General features: G+C 35.0%; 1 protein-coding gene across 2 annotated transcripts in view; it reads right to left on the bottom strand.

Moving 5' to 3' along the window:
* The window catches only part of LOC114031907 (V-type proton ATPase subunit H), a 110984-nt gene that overhangs the window by 42037 nt on the left and 48906 nt on the right, over nt 1–20041 (bottom strand). For both annotated transcript variants that reach the window (XM_027847107.1, XM_027847108.1), the window contains 2 exons: nt 13339–13464; nt 2721–2822 (listed from right to left, as the gene is read on the bottom strand). In XM_027847107.1, the coding sequence (XP_027702908.1) occupies nt 2721–2822; nt 13339–13464 (228 nt within the window). The remainder of the gene's footprint in view (nt 1–2720; nt 2823–13338; nt 13465–20041) is intronic.

Genomic DNA, 20041 nt, shown 5'->3' with positions numbered 1-20041 from the left:
GGGACCCATATGTACAAAAATATTTTTAGCAGCTCTTTCTGTAGTGGCAAAGAATTGGAAATTGAGAGGATGCCCATCAATTGGGGAATGGCTGAACAAGTTGTGGTACATGAATGTAATGGAATATTATTGTGCTATAAGGAATGATGAGCAAGCAGACTTCAAAAAAAACCTGGAAAGACTTGTATGGACTGATGCTGAGTGAAGTGAGCAGAACCAGAAGAACATTGTACACAGTAACAGGCATGTTGTGTGATGACTAACTTTGATAGACTTAGACTTAGCTCTTCTCACCAATGCAAGGATCTAAGACATCTCCAAAGGTCTCATGATGGAAAATGCTATGTGGATTCAGAGAAAGAAAGATGGATTATGAATGCAGATCGAAGCATACTATTTGCTCTTTTTCTTCTTTCTTGTGGTTCCTCCTACTGGTTCTAATTCTTCCTTACAACAGACTAATGTGAAAATATGTTTAATAAGAATGTATATGTAGAGCCTGGACTGCATGCCAATTTGGGGAGAGAGATGGGGAGGGAGGGGGAGAAAATTTAAAACTCAAAAGCTTATGGAGGTGATTGGTGAAAACTAAAAGCAAATAATTTAATTTTTAAAAAAATTAGATATGGATTAGAGTAGAATAAGAAAGAAAAGTTTAGCAATTAAAGGAGCAGGAAGTAGGAATTTGCTGGCTATAATATATTCTCTAATCATAAAGGAATAAAGAAAACCAACTCATATATAGGTTAAGCTGTAAATTAATGGAATTTAATATTATGACATTTGTATTTTAAAGTTCTGACTAGCTTACAGAAAAAGTCAAAGGCTGGGGTAGAACTCCATCAATACCAACAACAAATCCAGAAAATACGAATTATATGTAACACATGTTAAGGTTTCTAATGATACTACCTACTTCCCATTACTATTAAAATATCCTTATTCAACAAGAATATTTTCATATATTTCTTTTAAATACACAACTAATCTACTCAATCAGAAAGATACAGAGAAAAAAGTGCTGAATTTGGAGATAGAAGACCTAAATTCAAATGCTGTTTTTGCCACCTGTGTGACCTTAGGTAAGTCACTTAAAACAGAGGTGTCAAAATCGAAGCCTGTGGGCTGGCAGGAACCACAATAAAATGGAATTAGTAAATGTTTAACAAAATTAAAATATAATACAATATATATGATGTTCATTTGTGGTTTTCTAAGCCAATATGAATCTGCAGGGATATGGGATGGATTTGTTTCTATTTTAATTTGACACCACTGACTTAACCTCTCTGGGCCCCAGATGCTTATCTATAAGATGAGAAAATTGGATTAATGATTTCTAAAATTCATTACATCTCAAAATCTGTAATTTTATGATCTACCAAACCTGCCTATCATCATAAACTGTTCATCTTGATCTTTGATCATCATCGTGATCACTACAACTTCATCCTCTACATCCTCTAGAGCTCAACTTTTTGTGTGCCATGGACCCTTTGGCATCTGATAAAGTCTGTGACCCCTTCTGAGAACAATGTTTTTAAATGCATAAAATTGAACACACTGGATTACAAAGGAAACTAATCATACTCAAATATAGTTATCAAAATTTTTTTAATTCACAGACTTCAGATTGTTGTACAGATTCCTCACTACTAATATACACCTAGTCCAAACAATCAAAGCTACTGTTAAAAGTTTTCTCCACTTCAACACTATCACACATTCTCCTATAAACTTACAGTTGCCTCTTTTTGCATTAAAGATCAGAACTAAGTTCCTCACCCTCTAAAGTTCAGTGTCTCACAAGTATAATTCAACCTAATTCCTTTTCCTCTTAGTTGCCTACTCTCCCTCTGTTCTCCTTTGATTATTCTGTCCCAAAAATGTGATTATCAGGGGCAACTAGGTGGCCCTGGAGTCAGGAGGACCTGAGTTCAAATCCAACCTCAGACACTTGACACTTACTAGCTGTGTGACCTTGGGCAAGTCACTTAACCCCACTGCCTAGCCAAGGAAAAAAAAAAAATGATTATCACCCTCTCATTTCTAGCTACATTCCTTAACTGAAATGCTCTCCAAGAATCAACTTACTAAGTTATTCAAGTTGTCACTGGAAATCCCTCCCCTCTCTGTGAAGACTTCCCTAATCATAAGAGAAATAAACCCTCTCTGAAATATAATCCCTAAAATGAACAACTCACTAACCATCCTACAAAAAATTGCCTTTTGCATACACATTTCACTTGTTTCTAACATTTGTTAAAAGAAACCAACAATGGAATGGTCAGAAACAAAAAAGAACATGATATTGCAATGCTAGGAAGGTCAAGAAACTGGAATGCCCAACAGTATCAAATGCTGCAAAGAGATCGAGGACAATGAGAAATGAGAAAAGGCCACAGGAGCAGAGACTGCAGCAGGCCACCTTACTGTAAGGCCACCATATTTCATTCCCTTTGTCAGATGAAAAGCTTTCTCACAAAAGGGGCTGTGGTGTTCTCCTACTCTCTATTTTCAATGCCTAGTAGCACAGTGCTTTACACACAGAAGAAACTTAATATTTGTTCAACTGAGTCAGCCATGAGTAAAGTGTAATGTAAATGACCCTTCAAATATGAAGAAAAAATATTTTTTAAAGAAATAAAAGAGGTTCCATTACAACATTAAAATAAAAATATTGATGCTAGTCATTTCTCAGATACTGAAAAGATGTTTACCGTTTGCCTCGTGGGTAATGTCGTACATATTCTCCCACATCATGAGCAGCAACAGCTAAGACCTGTGGATCATCTGACACCTCCAGAAGTTTTGTCAAGATCCTAAAAAAAAAAATTTAAATTTTTTTTTTGTAAATTTTTTTATTTAAGTTTAAATACAAAAGGAGAAAAGAAAGAAAAAAACACGGCCATGTACACAGCAGAACATAGAAGAGGATTCAATATAAAATATCCATTTCAAGAAAACCCTTACAATAAAATACTACACTTCGTTTTCAAAGCTGCTCAGTTGTTTTTTTTTTTTTTTGCTTCCTTGTAGGTTTTCTTTTGTTCTCTGCAGCACACTTTTTACTCCCCCCCACCCTAAAGAAGGCTACAATTAAATGTGGATACACACACACACACACACATATGAAGACCATACTACGCTTATTTCCACATGTCATCTTTTTTTCTGAAGGTGGATAGCATCTTCCTTCCTAAGTCCAAGTTTTTCCATGTTTTTCTAAATCAATCAGCTCATTTCCTATACCACAGCAATATTCCAACACAATCACATCTTATCTGAGAGTTTTTTCCCAATTTTCTGCATTCCTTCTATCTTTGCCTGCATAGATTTTATTTATATAAGAAAATTTTAATTTAAAATAATCAAAATTATCCAATTTACACTTCAACGTGCTATCTTATAGTTTAAGGTCTGATACTGATGAATCTGCTTCCTTTGCATCTATTTTCCCTATTTTCTTTCAAGTTCCTGACCTTTTGCTCTTCCATATGAACTTTATTATTTTTTTGTAACTCAGTAAGATAATTTTTTTAGTAATTTAATTGGGATGGCATTGAATAAACAAATTAGTTAGGTAAAAGTGTCATTTTTTAAATTATATTGGCTTTACCTACCCATGAACAATAAATATTATTTCAATTACTTAGATCTGACTTTATTTGCATAAAAAGTGTTTTATGTTTATAGTCATATAATTCCTGTGTCTGTTTTGGTAGGTATGCTCTCAGGTTTTCATATTGTCTAGTTATTTTAAATGGTCTAAAACAATACTGAATAAAATTGCTGACACAGTGTGATTTTCCTATTTTTATCTTTTGGTTAAATCTATTTTAGCTTTAACTTTGAGATCATGCTAAAATTTGTCTTTACGTGTAATTAGAAAAAATAAAATACTATTTTAAAAAGTTACAGAGAAAGGAAATTAAGTACATGGTTCATCAAAAGACTGTAGGTCAATTGCTAGGTCTGTATCATAAAGATATCCAAAAGAAAAAAAAAGACCTATTTGAACAAAAATATTTACAGTAACTCTTTTTGTGGTGGATAAGAATTGGTCGAGGGGATACCCATAAATCAGGGAATGGGTGAATAAGCTGTGGTATATAATTGTGATGGAATACTATTATGCTATAAAAAATGATGAGCAGGCGTTTCAGAAAAACCTGAAAAGACTTAGATGAACTGATGCTGAGTGAAGTGATCAGAACCAGAAGAACATCATACACAGTAACAGCAATATTGTTCAATGAAGAATTGTGAATAACTTAGCTATTCTCGGCAATACAATGATCCAAGACAATCCCTAAGGACTCAAGATGAAGCATGTTATCTGCCTCCAGAGAAAGAACTGATATGGTCTGAATATAGATTGAAGCATGCTATTTTTCTCTCTTTTTTTTGGTTCGAGTTTTCTTGAACAAAATGACTAATATGGAAATGTTTTAGATGACTGTACACATAAAATCTATATAGGACTGCTTTCCATCTCAGGGAGGGAAAGGATAAAATTTGAAAATCAAAACTTTTTTTTAATTGTTTTGGGAAAAAAATTAGGGAAAATTATTGGGGAAAACATAAAATTGTAATCGGGAGGAACATAAAATATTATTTTAAAAAAGAAAAGAAAAAAACCGTAAGTCAGTTTGGCTGGAATAGAGAGTACATGAAGAGAAAAAAACATGAGAGTTTGTGAAGTTAAATTGTGATGAACTTAAAACATCAGGCTGAGGAATCATCAGGAACATGATAACTGAATCCATGGGAGCTGATAGGATCACCAAAGGAAAAAAATAAAGAGGGAGAAGAGAAGAGGAGAGAGTGCTGAGGGACATTCATGGTTAGCGAGGATTACCAAACAAAGAGGCAGCAAAGGAGACTGAGAAGAATCAAGAGAGTAGTGCCACGAAAAACTAGAGAGAATATCAAGACGACAATCTCAAAAATAAATAGAATGAAAATGACAGGAAGGGAAATAAGGAAAGGACCACAGGAGACAGAAATAACTGGATCAAGGTTACAAATGTGGGACAAGGGAAGCTGGTCTTGGCAAGAAGGGTCATCTCTTTATCAGAGACCAAATCAAAGGTATTGTCTAAGGTTACCTTCCATACATTCTGCATTCATTTTATTACTGAATTACATAGACATATACACACATATATGCATATGTATATATACATGTGTATACATGTACACATACACACATGCATGTGTATATACATATACATGGGTATATATGTATATATGCATATATATGTAATATATATAACATATTATATATATTGCCTACTTCCTTAGAATGTAAGCTCCTGACAGGCACAGACTTTCTTTGTGTTTGTATCCCCAGTGCTTAGCACAGAGGCTGACTCATAGTAAATATTTAATAAATAACGAATGTTGATTGACTGATGATCTAGAAAAGGCATGACCTTTATATTATTATTATTATTATTATATCATTATATAATATATTTATATTATATATGGGAGGAGAAGGAGTTCATGACAGATGGTCTCAAATTTTCTCATTAAAGTAAAAGACAAGAAGCACTGCTGAAAGAGAGGAAAGCTGGTAGTGAAGAGTACTTCAGTCTTGGAGAAGATTCTGAGAGGAATGTTATAGTCAATAAGGCGAAAAAAAATTGTAATGTAACAGTTAGGTCCCAGTTCAGATTAGATAATGTCTTTACAGTAGACCCTATCAGAATGGTTCAATAATATGCAAGTAGGAATGGAGAAGGTAGATGGTGCCAATAATCCTCGGCTCAAATTTAGTAAGATATGAGGGTTGAGAGGATCAGAACACAAGGGCAATATATTACTGAATTGGTGAAACACAGGGTGAAGACTGTGGAGTGAGGAAAGAGAGATCAAAGCAAGATGGATTGGTAAAATAAGCGGTGGATGGGTACAGAGTGTATTAGAGATGGCAGTTAGGCCAAAGAACAGATTTAATTAATCAGCATATATTTACTGAGCATCCACTATGTGCCAGACACATAACTGTTAGGGATATGTAGAAGAAAAGACAGATGAATAGGAAATTATGATTAAAGTGGAATTACAATTAGAGTTCAGAACTATAAAGGTGGCACAGTTATAGATGATAGTAAGATCAATGGTATTTTCTCATTGACATGAAGATGTATGGCCAAAATAAAGTGAAGAGCTAGGTCATGGGAGATGAAGCTGAAGAATTAGGAAGCAAAAGTGTTTGAGGGAATCTTCAAAGGGTATCCTAAAGTTCCCCTCAGAGAAGACTAAGTCAGGTGCTGTACTCCTTGAAAAAAGAAGGAAAATAACCACAGGGTTCGTAGATGAAAGAAAGGGACATCGACAGATGAGTTGAGTGAACCTTAAAGGTGAAGTTACTGAGTTATGGTGACAAAGAAAGAGACTGGAAAGGGGAATGAAGAACAAGGTACATACCCATCACTCTTCTTGACCAGTCAGGAGCACATGCTACTGGAGGGGGCATGAGGGGATGAAATATATTCTAGAGAGAGTCAGAATTTTGTAAATGAAAAAAGATGAAAAGAGAGTACAAGGAAAAGTTCTGGGCTCAAGAGGAATTAACTAATGATAGAATGTGTGCCAGATGGCAAAACGGAAGGGCAGAGCCAGATAGGGCTCAGGACAGGTAGTGATGAGATGACTGTAGATAAACAAGCATAAAGCAGTCATAGCAGAGAAAGGAGTTTTTGCTTAGACAGGGTCCTCTGAGTTACAGAGAAAAGAAGAGGTGGGAGAAGGACCATTTGTCTAGGACACTACCAGGAAGGCTCTTCTAATGACAATGGAAAGTGTCAATCTAGTCCCTCTCAGTACCAAAGGTTAAGGTAAAAACCTCAATGGTGCTGTTCAAACATGGTTCCTCAAAAAGCAACTCCTACTGATTTAATGATTCTTGGGTGGTCAAGTCTTCAGCCTTAGGGGAATCTCTTTGCAAGGAAAATGTTATTTTGCATTTACCTGAGGGAAGGGACTGTTTTGTTTTTGTCTATCCCTAGCACCTAACACAGTGATAGATGGTCTCAATTTTCTCATCAAAGTAAAAGACAAGAACCACTGCTGAAAGAGAGGAAAGCTGGTAGTAAAGAGTACTTGAGTCTTGGAGAAGATTATGAGAGGAATGAATAAGTGAGAAAAAAGGAAGAAGTGGCTTGGCGAGCTCCTGATGAATGCTTGTTAATTTATTAATCAACTGGGCAAGCTTGGTCTCTTGTTCCAGGAGGTTCTTTACTTTTTTGTAAACAGTATTTTACCTTTTCCAATTATACGTAAAGAAAGTTTTTAACATTCATTTTTAATAAGATTTTGATTTTCAATTTTTTTCTTCCCTCCTTCCCTCCCCTCCCCAAGCAATCTGATATAGGTTATACATGTGCAATCCTGTAAACACATTTCCACATTAGTCATGTTATGAAAGAAGAAACAGAACAAAAGGTAAAAGACACACACACACACACACACACACACACACACACAAAGATGAAAATAGTATGCTTCGATCTGCATTCATAATCCATCATTCTTTCTCTGAATCCAGGTAGCATTTTCCATCATGAGCCTTTCAGAATTGTCTTGAATCATGTTATGCTGAGAAGAGTTTAGTCTATCAAAGTCAGTCATTGCACAATGTTGGTGTTACTGTGTACAATGTTCTCCTGGTTCTGCTCAATTCACTCAGCATCATCAGTTCATGTAAGTCTTTCCAGGTTTTTCTGAAATCCACTTGCTCATCATTTCTTATAGCACAATAGTATTCCATTAAATTCATACACCACAATTTGTTCAGCCATTACCTAACTGATGGGCATTCCCTCAATTTCCATTTCTTTGCTACCACAAAAAAAAACTGCTATAAATATTTTTATACATATAGGTCCTTTTCCCTTTTTTATGATCCCTTTGGGATATAGATCTAGTAGTAATATTGCTGGATCAAAGGGTATGCACAGTTTGACCGTCCTTTGGGCATAGTTCCAAACTCCTCTCCAAAATGATTGGATCAATTCACAACTCTACCTACAATGCATTAGTGTCCCAATTTTCCCACATCTCCAATATTTATCATTTTCCTTTTCTGTCATATTAGCCAATCTGGTAAATGTGAGGTGGTACTTCAGAGTTGTTTTAATTTGTATTTCTTCTATCAATACTAATTTAGAGCATTTTTTCATATGACTATAGATAGCTTTAATTTCTTCATCTGTGCTGCAACTAAGAGTTTCCCACTGGCTTGCCAAAACACCACCTGTGCTGGGCTGTGCTCCCCTTTTACCCAAATGAGACAGACTTTTCCTGAAGTCCTTCTAAGTTATCTTGGGCTGGAAAATTGTTTCACTACATCTTTTTGCGTATTCTGTCACTCCAGAATTCTTATAGAGGTTTGATTTAACACTGTTTCTGAGGGAAACTGGAGAGAGTTCAGGCAACTTCCTGGCTTCTCTCTGCCATCTTGGCTCGGCCCCCAGGAGACTCTTCTCTTCAGTATTTAAGAAGCACCAGTACCTCGGCACTCCATGGGCTTTGTCAAGGTTTTGGTATTTATTAGTCTTCAACCGGATAAAGGTATTTAAAAAGCCAAGCAAGAGTGCCTAATCTCCTTTTGGTATAGGAATATACTGATAATATTCTTTATACAGTGCTACCATATGCATATTTAAAGACTACAAATAGTTGGTGGCCATAGGCCCCTATATTTTTGCCTGAAGATTCCCATAAAGAAATACAAATTTCTTGGTATCTTCAGACATTAGGATGGCATTGACTGTAGAGAGGTCTATATAAAGATAAGCTCTGGCAGCAAGGTGGCACAGTGGATATAGCACTGGACCTGGAGTCAGGAAAACCTGAGTTCAAATCCAGCCTCAGATACTTACTAGCTGTATGACCCTATGCAAGTCACTTAACCCTGTCTGCCTCAGTTTTCTCACCTGTAAAATGAGATGGAAAAGGCTATGGCATACCATTTCATTATCTCTGCCAAGAAAATTGCAAAAAGAGGCCATAAAGAATGGGATACAACCGAAATGATTCAACAATAACAACAACCGTATCAAGAAGGCCTCATCCACGAGTATGTGCTTGGCCGCTGGTCAGGCCTTTTTTCTGAGGCTCTGGTCCAGGATGAGGTTCTAGAAGGAAAAGGCATGTTATCTGTTCACTTGATTATGGAGGGCAAAGGCTTTATCTCTTTTCTTAAAGAACAGTTCAATGAAAAGTGGTGGTATAGGTAGTAGTTACATTTAGTTCAAATCTGTTGTCTGACACTTACAAGCTGTGTGACCTAAATAAGTCACTTAACCTTTGTTTGTCTTACCTCTAAGGATTTATGTAAGGATAAAATGAGATAATATTTGTAAAGCACTCTGCAAACCATAATATACTATATGATTGTTGTTATTGTTGCTGTTGTCGGTATTATTGCTATTACCGTTGTTTGTTATTGTTATTATTACACACAGGGAAGTAGGTTCCAGAGTGAGATAGCCTCCCAAACCTGTACCTGACAGAAACTAGAATTAGGACCCTACCCTCCGATGTTCACTGATGAAGATAAGAGGAATGGGTGCTAATGTAGAAGATAAGATGAGACTTCCAACTATCACCTACCTACCTTAGTTTTATGGATGCCTTCATGAAACATTATTATTTACTAAAACAGTAACGGGTGCTCATTGCTAAGAGGAGAATAAGATTTTGGTGTAGTCTCTTTAAATTTTTTTTCAATTAAAAATCTGATTGCTTCTTTAGAAAGCTGCCTTTTTATATCCTTTGACCATTTATCGTTTGAGAAATGTCTCTTCTTTTTATAAATTTTAACCTATTCTTTGTATATCATGAAAATGAGACCATTATCAAAGAAACTTGCTACACAGATTTCTCTTCACCACCAATTTTCTGTTTCCATTATCATTTTAGCTGTATTGGTTTAGGCTGTACAAAAACTTCTAAATTTTATTAACCAAAATTGTCTATTTTATCTTCTATGATATTCTCTATCCCTTGACTGGTCATATCTATCCGCAGATATGTAAAATAATTCCTTCCTTTGTCCTCTATGAAATCAATCTTTATGAATGAGTCACATATCCATTTAGAGTTTAGCTTGGTAAATGGTACAAAATACTGGTCTAAGTCCAGATTCTGCCACACTTCTGGCAGAGACGGGCCTTGAACCCAGATCTTCCTGGTTCCAAGAGCGGTTTTCTATCTACTATACCATACTGCCTCTTAATGTCTCTGTTTTGCAAAACTGGGGCTCTTGTTTTAAGGTCTTTTGTACTAACAAGTAAGCAATATTAAGTTGGATAAATATTTAACATTACTCAGATACTTGTCTGTCAAATTAAGGGAAGGGGTCAAAAAGAGGGATAGACTGATAAGTAAATGCAAAACTTAGCGAGCAGAACCTTGTCTTTAATAAATGTCAAAAGTACAAGGTAATATTTTCATTATGTACCAAAAAGAAACACAAGCTTGCTATGAAGTCTTTTATGAATAAAGATGACTTAGGAAGTTGACACTATTGATAGCTTAGTGAATAATTCTTAATGGTGTCCAAAAATATCACTTTCAATGGGCTGAGACATTTTTTTTATCTCTGAAAGGTCTAAAACATCTTTTTTTTAAAATTAGGAATTTATTGCCTAATGATTTATTACTGGTTCTGGTATATTTTTGATTAGGTAAAGGCAGAACATGAAATATGCAGTTACTAGCTCATCTTGTGACCTGAAAATTTGGCTTGGTAACTACACTAAGCAAATGCCCACAGAAATAATAATCCCAACTTCAGACCTTTGACTACAGAAAACAATTATACACATAGCATTATTCTTTTTTGATTTCCACAGTAAGTATACACCTATCTGTCATTCAATAGTACTCACACGGATAGTAGTGAAATGAGGTTCTACATACATGCTTATAAAACTATGAATATACTTATGGATTCTATGCCAAAAGAAAATACATACATTTCAGACTCAGCCTGAATAAAAAATGTTAACAATTAGGGAGATAAAACTCCAGAACCTCAGGAGCAATTAAAATTGTATAAGAGTTATATGTGAGAATATTAACTTTGGGCCCATACAGGAAAATGCCTGCAAACCAGTACATGCTTGGTGCTTTTCCCAAATATTGCTAAAACCAGCATGCAAACAGGTAACCCAACTACTGGGATCAGCACCACCACTAACTAGGGTGGCCATGGATCTTCTCCTTCCCCAACCCAACCCCCATTGTTACACTCCTTGGATCCCACCAGGCACTAGACACTGTACTCCAAAACAATGCCCAGTTCTGCCAGAGGCAATCCAGAGTCCCACTGCACTCTGACTTTGAACCCACTATCCCATTCCTTAAAGATCATCTGCTCTATCTTTGCTGCCCAAGGTCCTTAGGGACTTGCCATTTCACCTGCTACTTGCCAGAAACCTAGGTATCATCAGGCCATAAAACTGAGCCATCTTTTATGTATTATCTCACAAGAATAGTGACTGTCTTGATTTTTCTGTTTACATCTCTAGTACTTAAGTACTTGGCATATAGTAAGTGTTGTATCTGCTTTTTCATTCCCTTCCAGCTAAGAGGGCATCACATGTAGCAAGGTGGAGAGGAGGGGGATCCCATGGCAGGTAAGGAAGTATTTGATTCCTACAGACAGCGGCTTTGAACACTTCTCTCTCATCTCCAGGAAGCCTAAAGGTTTATCTAAAAAATAAGTTAAAAATTGATTCTATAATGCATTATTTCAAGAATTATGTCAAATTTGTTGTTCAATTGTTTAGTCGTGTCAGATTCTTCATGACCCTGTGGACCACATTGTCCATGGGGTTTTCTTAGCAAGGATACTGGAATGGTCTGCTATTTCCTTCTCTGGTGGATTAAGGCAAACAGAGGTTAAGTGATTTGCCCAGGCTCACACAGTTATCAAGTATCTGAGGCAGGATTTGAACCTAGGTCTTCCTGACCCACCACTTTATTCACTATCCTTTGAAATTAGTACCGTTATTTTTAATTATACAAAAAAAAACGCAACAACCAACATATGTATGTATGAAGCCTTAAACATTTATTATCTTATTTGAGCCTTATTTGAGCCTCACAACCACCCTAATAAGGTAGGAATTGCAAGGAGTATTAGACTCATTTTTCAAATGAGGAAACTGAGTCTCAGAAATTGCTTACTGTCGTATAGCTAGTAAGCGTCAGGGACATTACTGAATAGAGCTCTTCCAGTTCCCAAATCAACACTAGATCCACTACACAAAAGTGCTTTCCAATATGTTCATGAACTGTCTTTTCTTTAAAAAGTGACACTTGAAATTAAACATAATATACCAATAACACCATATTAAAACTGTGTCCAAAATAAACAACACCTTTAAATAGATTAATAGCAAAAGTAGTTCAAACGTCAGAAAATACTTAGTTTATCAAAATCAAAATTTAATTTAATTAATTAAATCAAAATAACTGATTTAAAATCAATCAACATTTATTAAGTACATATTACTTACAAGGCCCCGTGAAACATAATTAGGGCTACAAAGACAAAATAAGATACAGTTTCTGTCCTCAAGAAGCTTACTTGCATATTCATATATATGAATAAATAATTATAATACAAAACTTAAGAATTTTTTCCTTTTATTGCCCCTAGCCTTTTTTGTAATCTTACATACATACATACATGAAACAAAAATTGTATCTGCAGAAGCTACATTTCTCTATATCCTAAGTTCTTGGCACATACCCTCCAGTCAAATATGTTGCATGGTAAATGATTATTGATAATTGCAATTTTTATCATACAAGGAGGGCTTGAGAAATCTTCATTAAAGAAATAAAATTAAATCAATATAAACTTTAGTTTAAACTGCTGATAACTTTAGTCATCATTGTCCATTAGCATATATGTGATCTTGAAGAAGTAAGTCATTTAAAAATATTTAACATATATAAATATAAAAGATTTTTTTAAGTGCCATCAGGTGCTATTAGAAGTATGTACATCAAAGTCCTCCCAAAATGAACCTAGATCCATGAGTCAAGTCCTCTGGCCAAAAGGTAGCACATACTTAGCACATATCCTGTTTTTATCTGTGACCATGCCATGTCCTTCACTCCAGTAGAATGTAATTAACTGTCTCACTTTTGTATTTGTATTTCCAGGGTCTAGAATACAGTAGGTACTTAATAAATGCTGGCTAATTTAAAACATTTAAAGAAACACCAATTCATTGCAATCTAAAGAATCTAAATATGAAGTATAATTCTTCAAGGTCAAATTTTTTTTAATAGATAACAACTTACTTCAACAGCTCATAGTTCTTTTCATTTAACCTCGCAGCATTCTCCCTCCAAAATTTCTCTGATTTGTGAACAGGGCTCCATTCCAGCCTTCCCGATTTGAGTTCTGAACTGTATTCATCAAATGAGCTATAAAAATATTTTTTAAAAAAATTTAAAAAGTTAAGTCTCTAATAATTCACAGTCTGAGCCAAAAGGTTTTCCCATTACCCCTAGTAATATAAATTCAAATATTCTGAACTTTAAATGAGATATAATTATATCAAAAATAAGAAAACTACTAACACTGAAATGTAATAAAACTTTCATAGCATCTTTTACGAAGTTTAAGTAAAATTCACTATCAGGACAGTATGGCACCACACATGAGTAAGTATGTGAAGTCACGAGACAGCAGAACTGGAAGAGACAAGAGGCTCATAGATTTAGATCCAAAAGGGACCTCAGAGGTCATCTACATTCTTCATTTAAAGATGGGAAAACTCAGACCCAAAGAAAAGTCAAAAGAGGTATTAAGAGACAGAGCTGGCACACAACCTCATGTCCTCTGTCCTCAAATCTGATGCTTTTCGCACTGTAAAACCTAATCGTAAGGATGGAATGTTACAGTCAAGCTAAAATGCATGGTATGAAGCAGATCACCCTCAAAATCGATTTCTGTCTTTCAATTCTTTATAAGAATACAGACTAAGTAAACAAAATTATGTAACAGTAGGAGGTAGAGGGGTGTATATATGACTTCACAAGTATAAGTGAGACTTGATGACACAGGATTCATAATTAGAATATATCGGAGGAAAAAATATACCTGTCATTTAAAAAGAACAAAGATAACTATTTTCAACTATTTGAAGGCTTATCCTTTGTAAGAGGACCCAAGTTAAGTTTTGTTCAAAAAAAAAAAAAACTAAACACCAGGAGCAGAACTAGGAACAAAGGGAAGAAATTCCACAGGCAGATTTCAGTTCTATTAAAAGAAAAAGTTTCCTTATAAGTAGCACTTGACAAAAGTGGAATGGGCTACCTTGATAGTGAGGGAATTTCCCCATCTCTGGAGGTCCAGTAGAGGTTATATGACTTCCTCTTGGAGACGTTATAGAAAGAATTTTTGTTATATTTTTAACTAGATGACTAGACCTAAATGATATTCTGGGATTCAATGAAATCTAATTGAAGGAAAGGTGAAGTAGCCCTATTATGTGAAGCACAAATACCTTTTAAATACATGAACATGAAAGGGAAGGCACAGTGCAGAACATTTGGTTGAAAATTGAAGGCAAGGAACAGGTAGTCAGTCAACAAACACTCATTCAGTATTTATCATGCATCAGAAATAGAAAATTATATAGCTGTGTGACATAAGCAGGAAAACTGGTAGATGTAAGATAAAGTAGTTAAAGAAGAATTTCTCAACTATCCAAACAACTAGTTGAAGTCTCTTCTGCTAAATACAGAGTGACAGATAAATTTATAGAGTATCTTTCTGATAATTTGAGAAGTTCATAGATAGAGGATACATTGAAAAGAATCTCAAATTGAATCCAGATAACCAAGAAAGAAATGACTGTTGGAAGACGATGCAAATGGAACCTACCGAGTAAACTTTTATAATTAAAGTTTGTGACAGACAAGGGGTGAAACTCTGAATATAAAAATATGCCCTAAAAATTAGGAGGCAGATTTCAAAAGTTTAAATAAAAGATAGTCTTGATCCTATGGTCAAGGGCTCTAAAAAGAAAGTAAAATCTCTCAAAAATTAAATGTTTATGAAGGATGAAGGAAATGGGGAGCCACATAACAGGATGAATATAACTTAACAGGGAGCTCTCTGACGAGCCTGAGTTTTTGAAGGTCATATATAAAATACAGAAACAGGGGTCACATAACCAAGAAAAAATGAAAGAGTGGAATGGGTCAATAAGAAAAGTGTCAGAAGGATATAAATGAGAACAGACTTGTGAAAAGAAAAAGTAAATAAAAAGTGCTTTAAAAAAAAGTTCTTACTACTACAAGAAGGAAAAATTAGGAAGGGAAAAGCAACTGATAAAGATGATGTAAGAGGCAAAGCCAAACTTTTCAAATATCTCTTTTGCTTCTGTCTTCTTAATTACAAAGAACCATATTTTTACTGGAAAAGGTAGAACAAATATGGTTAAGGGAGAATAGGAGAGCTAGGGCACAAAAGCAAGCAAGTTCAAATCTTGCAGTCCAGGAAATTGCATCTGCTTTTCTAAATCCAAGAATCAAAGATGCTGGGGGAAAAATATACATATTTTCAATTTTTCATCATGAAACCAGAAGGAAACACCTTTAAAAACCTGTCAATAATGAAGACATTCCAGAAGACTGGAGATGAGCAAATGCCCCAATTTTGATAGGGGAAAATGATAAATTCCAAAAACTATAAACCAATGGACTTGATAGAAGTCCCCAGTAAAATTCTTGGACAGATTATCAAGTAAATATTTACATCTTTAGGTAGTCATAAAAATGTGATTATCCCTAAGGAACTGTCAGCAGAAGGAGTGGCTTTGCTCTGCTTAGCCCACAGAAGGCAAGAACTAAGAACAGTGGGTAAAAGTTTCAAAGAAAAGTATTCAGACTTGATACGCGGAAAACTTTGCTTAAAATTAAAACTATCCAGTGGTGGAAAGGGCTATCTTGGAAGTTTAAGCTTTGAAGCTTTGTGTATGTTATAAAAGGCATTCTTATTCAGAAAAAGGTTAGATTAGGTAATCTCTCTAGTCCCTTCCAACTTTGAAATTCTGTGTCTCTAAACAGGAATTGTAACAGGATAAATATAAGCCCTGAACATTGGTACAAAGAATCTAGTACAAGAATATAGAATGAAATGAGGACTAGAAAGCAATTAATGTGTTGAGAAAAATAACTGAAGAGTTTTAGGTGACAAAAAAACTCAGTAAGGCATCTTTATAGTGTTGCTGCTTCTCCACCCTCAAATCGCCATCCTTTTCTGTACTCACCCGACCCCCAACCCTCCCTGACCAGGTGAGACGAAGAGGAGGGATTAATGGGCTCCTAAGGTTAACAGTGTAGAAGGAAGCCTGGGCTTTGAGACAAGAACACCTAGGTTGGAATCTTGACTCTGACACATAACTGTGACCATGTGACCATGAGAAAGTCACTGAACTTCTCAGTGGCTCCAGGCAAAACTCTCGGGCTATAACTGGCAACTGAGTAGATAAGTCAACTAAGGGAGTTTCTCAACCAGATTTCCCTATGCCAACAGTCCTCAAACTTTTTTGGTCTCAGGACCCCATTACACACACAAAAATTACTGAGGAATCCCAAAGAGTTTTTGTTTATGTAGGTTGTATCTAAATCTATTTATCATATTAAAAATTAAAACCTATTAGTATTATTATGAAAATAGCGTTGGCTTCACAGATACCCTTGAAGGGTGGTCAAAGGGTGGTCTTGAGAACTACTACCTATTAATAAAATGACAGGTCTGCACACCCAAAAGGGGGGGGGGAGAAAGAGAATCTCATACTGCATTAATAGAAGTACAGTACCCAAAATAAGAGAGTTAATAGTCTCACTTTGCACTACTCAGACAAATTTCATATTTTATATTCATAAGCTGAAGGATATTTAGGGAGAAGTGTACTGGATAGTAAAAGGACCTCCGATTCACTTACAAAGTAGTGTTTTAACCTAAAAAAAACGACAACTTAGCTGGGGAAGGGGAGGGAGAGCATAATACCTGTCAATTAGTGGGGAGATTAGACTAAATCTATATTAAGTCCACAATGCAGACGAAGGATGAATAGATAGAAGTTACAAAAAGATAAATTTTGGTTCAGTGACAGAAAGAACTTCCTAACAATTAAGAATGTTTGAAAATGGAATGGGGTATTTTGTGAGACACTGAGTCTCCTACTACTACAGGTATTCAAGCAAAAACTGGAAGACCATTTATCTGCAATGTTGTACAGGGAATTCATGAAAAAAGTAACAAGCTGAACTAAATAACTTACTAGGCCCCTTTCACCTCTAAAATTTCTATGATCATAAATAAAAAAACATGAATGCCAATATTGTTAACTTACATTTTTGCCATGAATTCAGAACTTAAACAATGTCTTTAGGCACTAAGCCCTTTGGTTTAAAAATAATAATTAGTTGTTAGAAGTGGATGGTTTTTAAAATCTTCAACTGTTCTGAACAAAATATCACTTATGTCTCCATGCTATCCCCAAACTGCACTGTAGGAAGTAACTGACGTTTAGTTCCAAAGAAAGTAAATGAATCAGGAAAGGGGAGAAAGAGAACCAACTTTTCTATTTATCACCAGGACAGTCATCAGTTAAAGGACTAGGGTACATAAGCACATGTTCCTGTATTTCAGATCTAATGATATCAGAAAAAAAACAGTTTCAAAGAAATTTGGTGAGCATTGTCATCTTTACCTTAGTAAGTATTAAGGAAAATGTGTGTTATGAGGACTTCTTGGCAAACCAGGCCCAGGGCTCAGATACAACAAATAAGAGTATCAGATGATAAAAAGATTTAATATAAAACCAAAGACAAAAATCAGTGATTTCTTCCAGTCTGCCCAAAACTACAGGAGTTGATACCCAAATCTGGTTGGGGCTATACCCAACAATCACAATAAAATAAAAACTTGTAATATCTTATACAAAAAGATAAAAGAAAAAAAAAGGCTTACATCCAAGAGCAACATATCCCAAAAAAGTGAATAAAATTCTATAGTGGAAAAAATGCACTTTTCACAGAATACTTTCAAGTATTCCAGAAGCGAAGACTGATTCCGGGTATGATCTCTGAAACATAAACACAGGAATCATGAGAAGCCCAGAATAGCACATCTAGTTGGACATTAAGGGGTTAAATGATGATCAAATATTGAACACTTAATAGGGGGAGGACACAAGACAACTATCTGCTCAGAATCACATGGTCTTCAAGGATCAAAGAAAGAAAAACTCTGGACCTGGGTGTGGTTTTGCTGTTTTGTTTTGCTTTTTTTTTTTTAAGAGTTTTTAAAAGGGAAGGAAAAAGTATCATAAATTTAGATCTGAAAGAGATCTCATTTTACAAGTAAGGAAACAAGCATGGAGTGGTTAAGTGATTTCCTCAGGGTCACACAGTATCTGAGAAGAGATCTGAACCAACTCAGGTTTTCCTGACTACGAAGTCCAATGCCCTAACTTCAACATTAGAAAAATTATTAACCAAAGAGATAAAGAAGGAATTCTAACAAATTTCTTCTAAAAGACAAATACGATACTGAGGTCCAAACCAGGAAGTGATAAAGAAAAGAACTACAGACCAGAATCTCTAATGACTATTGATACAAAAACATTGAACAAAATACTATCAAAGAAGTTATAACAACAGATTCAAAAGGCTACTATTATACATGTGCTGGTCAGATTTATATAGGGAATATGGGGCTTGTCAACATTAGGAAAACTACAAACAACAGGCCATGTTAATGACAACTACTATAAAAATCACATGGTTATATCAGAAAAAAAATCTTCAAACAAAATACAACTAATTTATACTAAAAAATACTAAGAATCATAGAACTAACCACACTTTTCTTTAATATAGTAAAAAGTACGTAAATCCAAAAGCTGGCATCATCTGTAGATGTCATTCCGTTAAGAATAAGGTTAAAGGAACAACAGGAACAGAATTAAAGAAGCAGCTTGTAGCAAAGTGATAGCACATTAGTTAGAGCACTAAGTCTAGTCAGGAAAAACTAAGTTCAAATCTGACCTCAGGCACTTACCAGCTGTGACCCTGGACAAGTAACTTAAACTCTGTTTGTCTCAGTTTCCTCAACTGCAAAGTGGGGATAATAGTAGCACCCACCTCCAAGGGTTGGTTGTAAGAATCTAATGAGATTTTTTTTAAGTGCTTAGCCCAGTGCCTGGCACACAGTAGGTACTATGTAAATACTTATTCCCTTCCCCTAAAGCAGTAATGACCATAGTTACTACTAAATTATTTGAAAGCTACAGCAAAAAGACAAGAAAAACAAATTGAGAAATAAAATATAAGCAATTGATAAACAAAAGTATTGTTCTTTGTGGATGATAGGATTGCTTACTGAGAGAACACTAAAAATCAACAAAAAAAAACTTCAGTAAATTAGCAGTATTATAAAAATAAACTCACAAAACTATCAGCCTTTCTATATATTGCTAACAAGACCAAATAAAAGAATATATAAAAATAATTTTCAAAGTAACTACAAATATATAAAGTATCTGGGAATCAATCTACCATGGTACTTAGTGCTTATATGAATAAAACTATAAAACACTCTTTGTGGAAATACAGAGGAAGACTTAAATAATGGGAAAAATATTTATTGTTCATCTTTGGGCTATGCCAACAAAAATATCACTAAACCAATTCATAAATTTGTTGCCATACCAAACCATGAAAGGCTTACTTGAAAATCATAACAAAAATTATCCAAAGAAACAAAAGATCAAGAATCTCAAAAATAATGGGAAAAAAAAGTAAGAATGATAGGGATCTAGGAGTATAAAATCTCAAACTATTCTATAATACAGTGACCACTGAAACTGGTACTGGTCAAGAAATTTAAAAGTTGATTGATAGAACAGATTAAGTAAACAAAATCCAAAAACAACAGAACACAGCAACATATTTTGAAAACATGGGGGAAAAAAACCCACAA

The sequence above is a fragment of the Vombatus ursinus genome, unplaced genomic scaffold (assembly GCF_900497805.2).
Source record: "Vombatus ursinus unplaced genomic scaffold, bare-nosed wombat genome assembly UNPS02015255.1, whole genome shotgun sequence".
Taxonomy (NCBI): Eukaryota; Metazoa; Chordata; class Mammalia; order Diprotodontia; family Vombatidae; genus Vombatus; species Vombatus ursinus.
The sequence above is the reverse complement of the archived record's forward strand: the minus strand, read 5'-3'. Positions and strand labels throughout refer to the sequence as shown.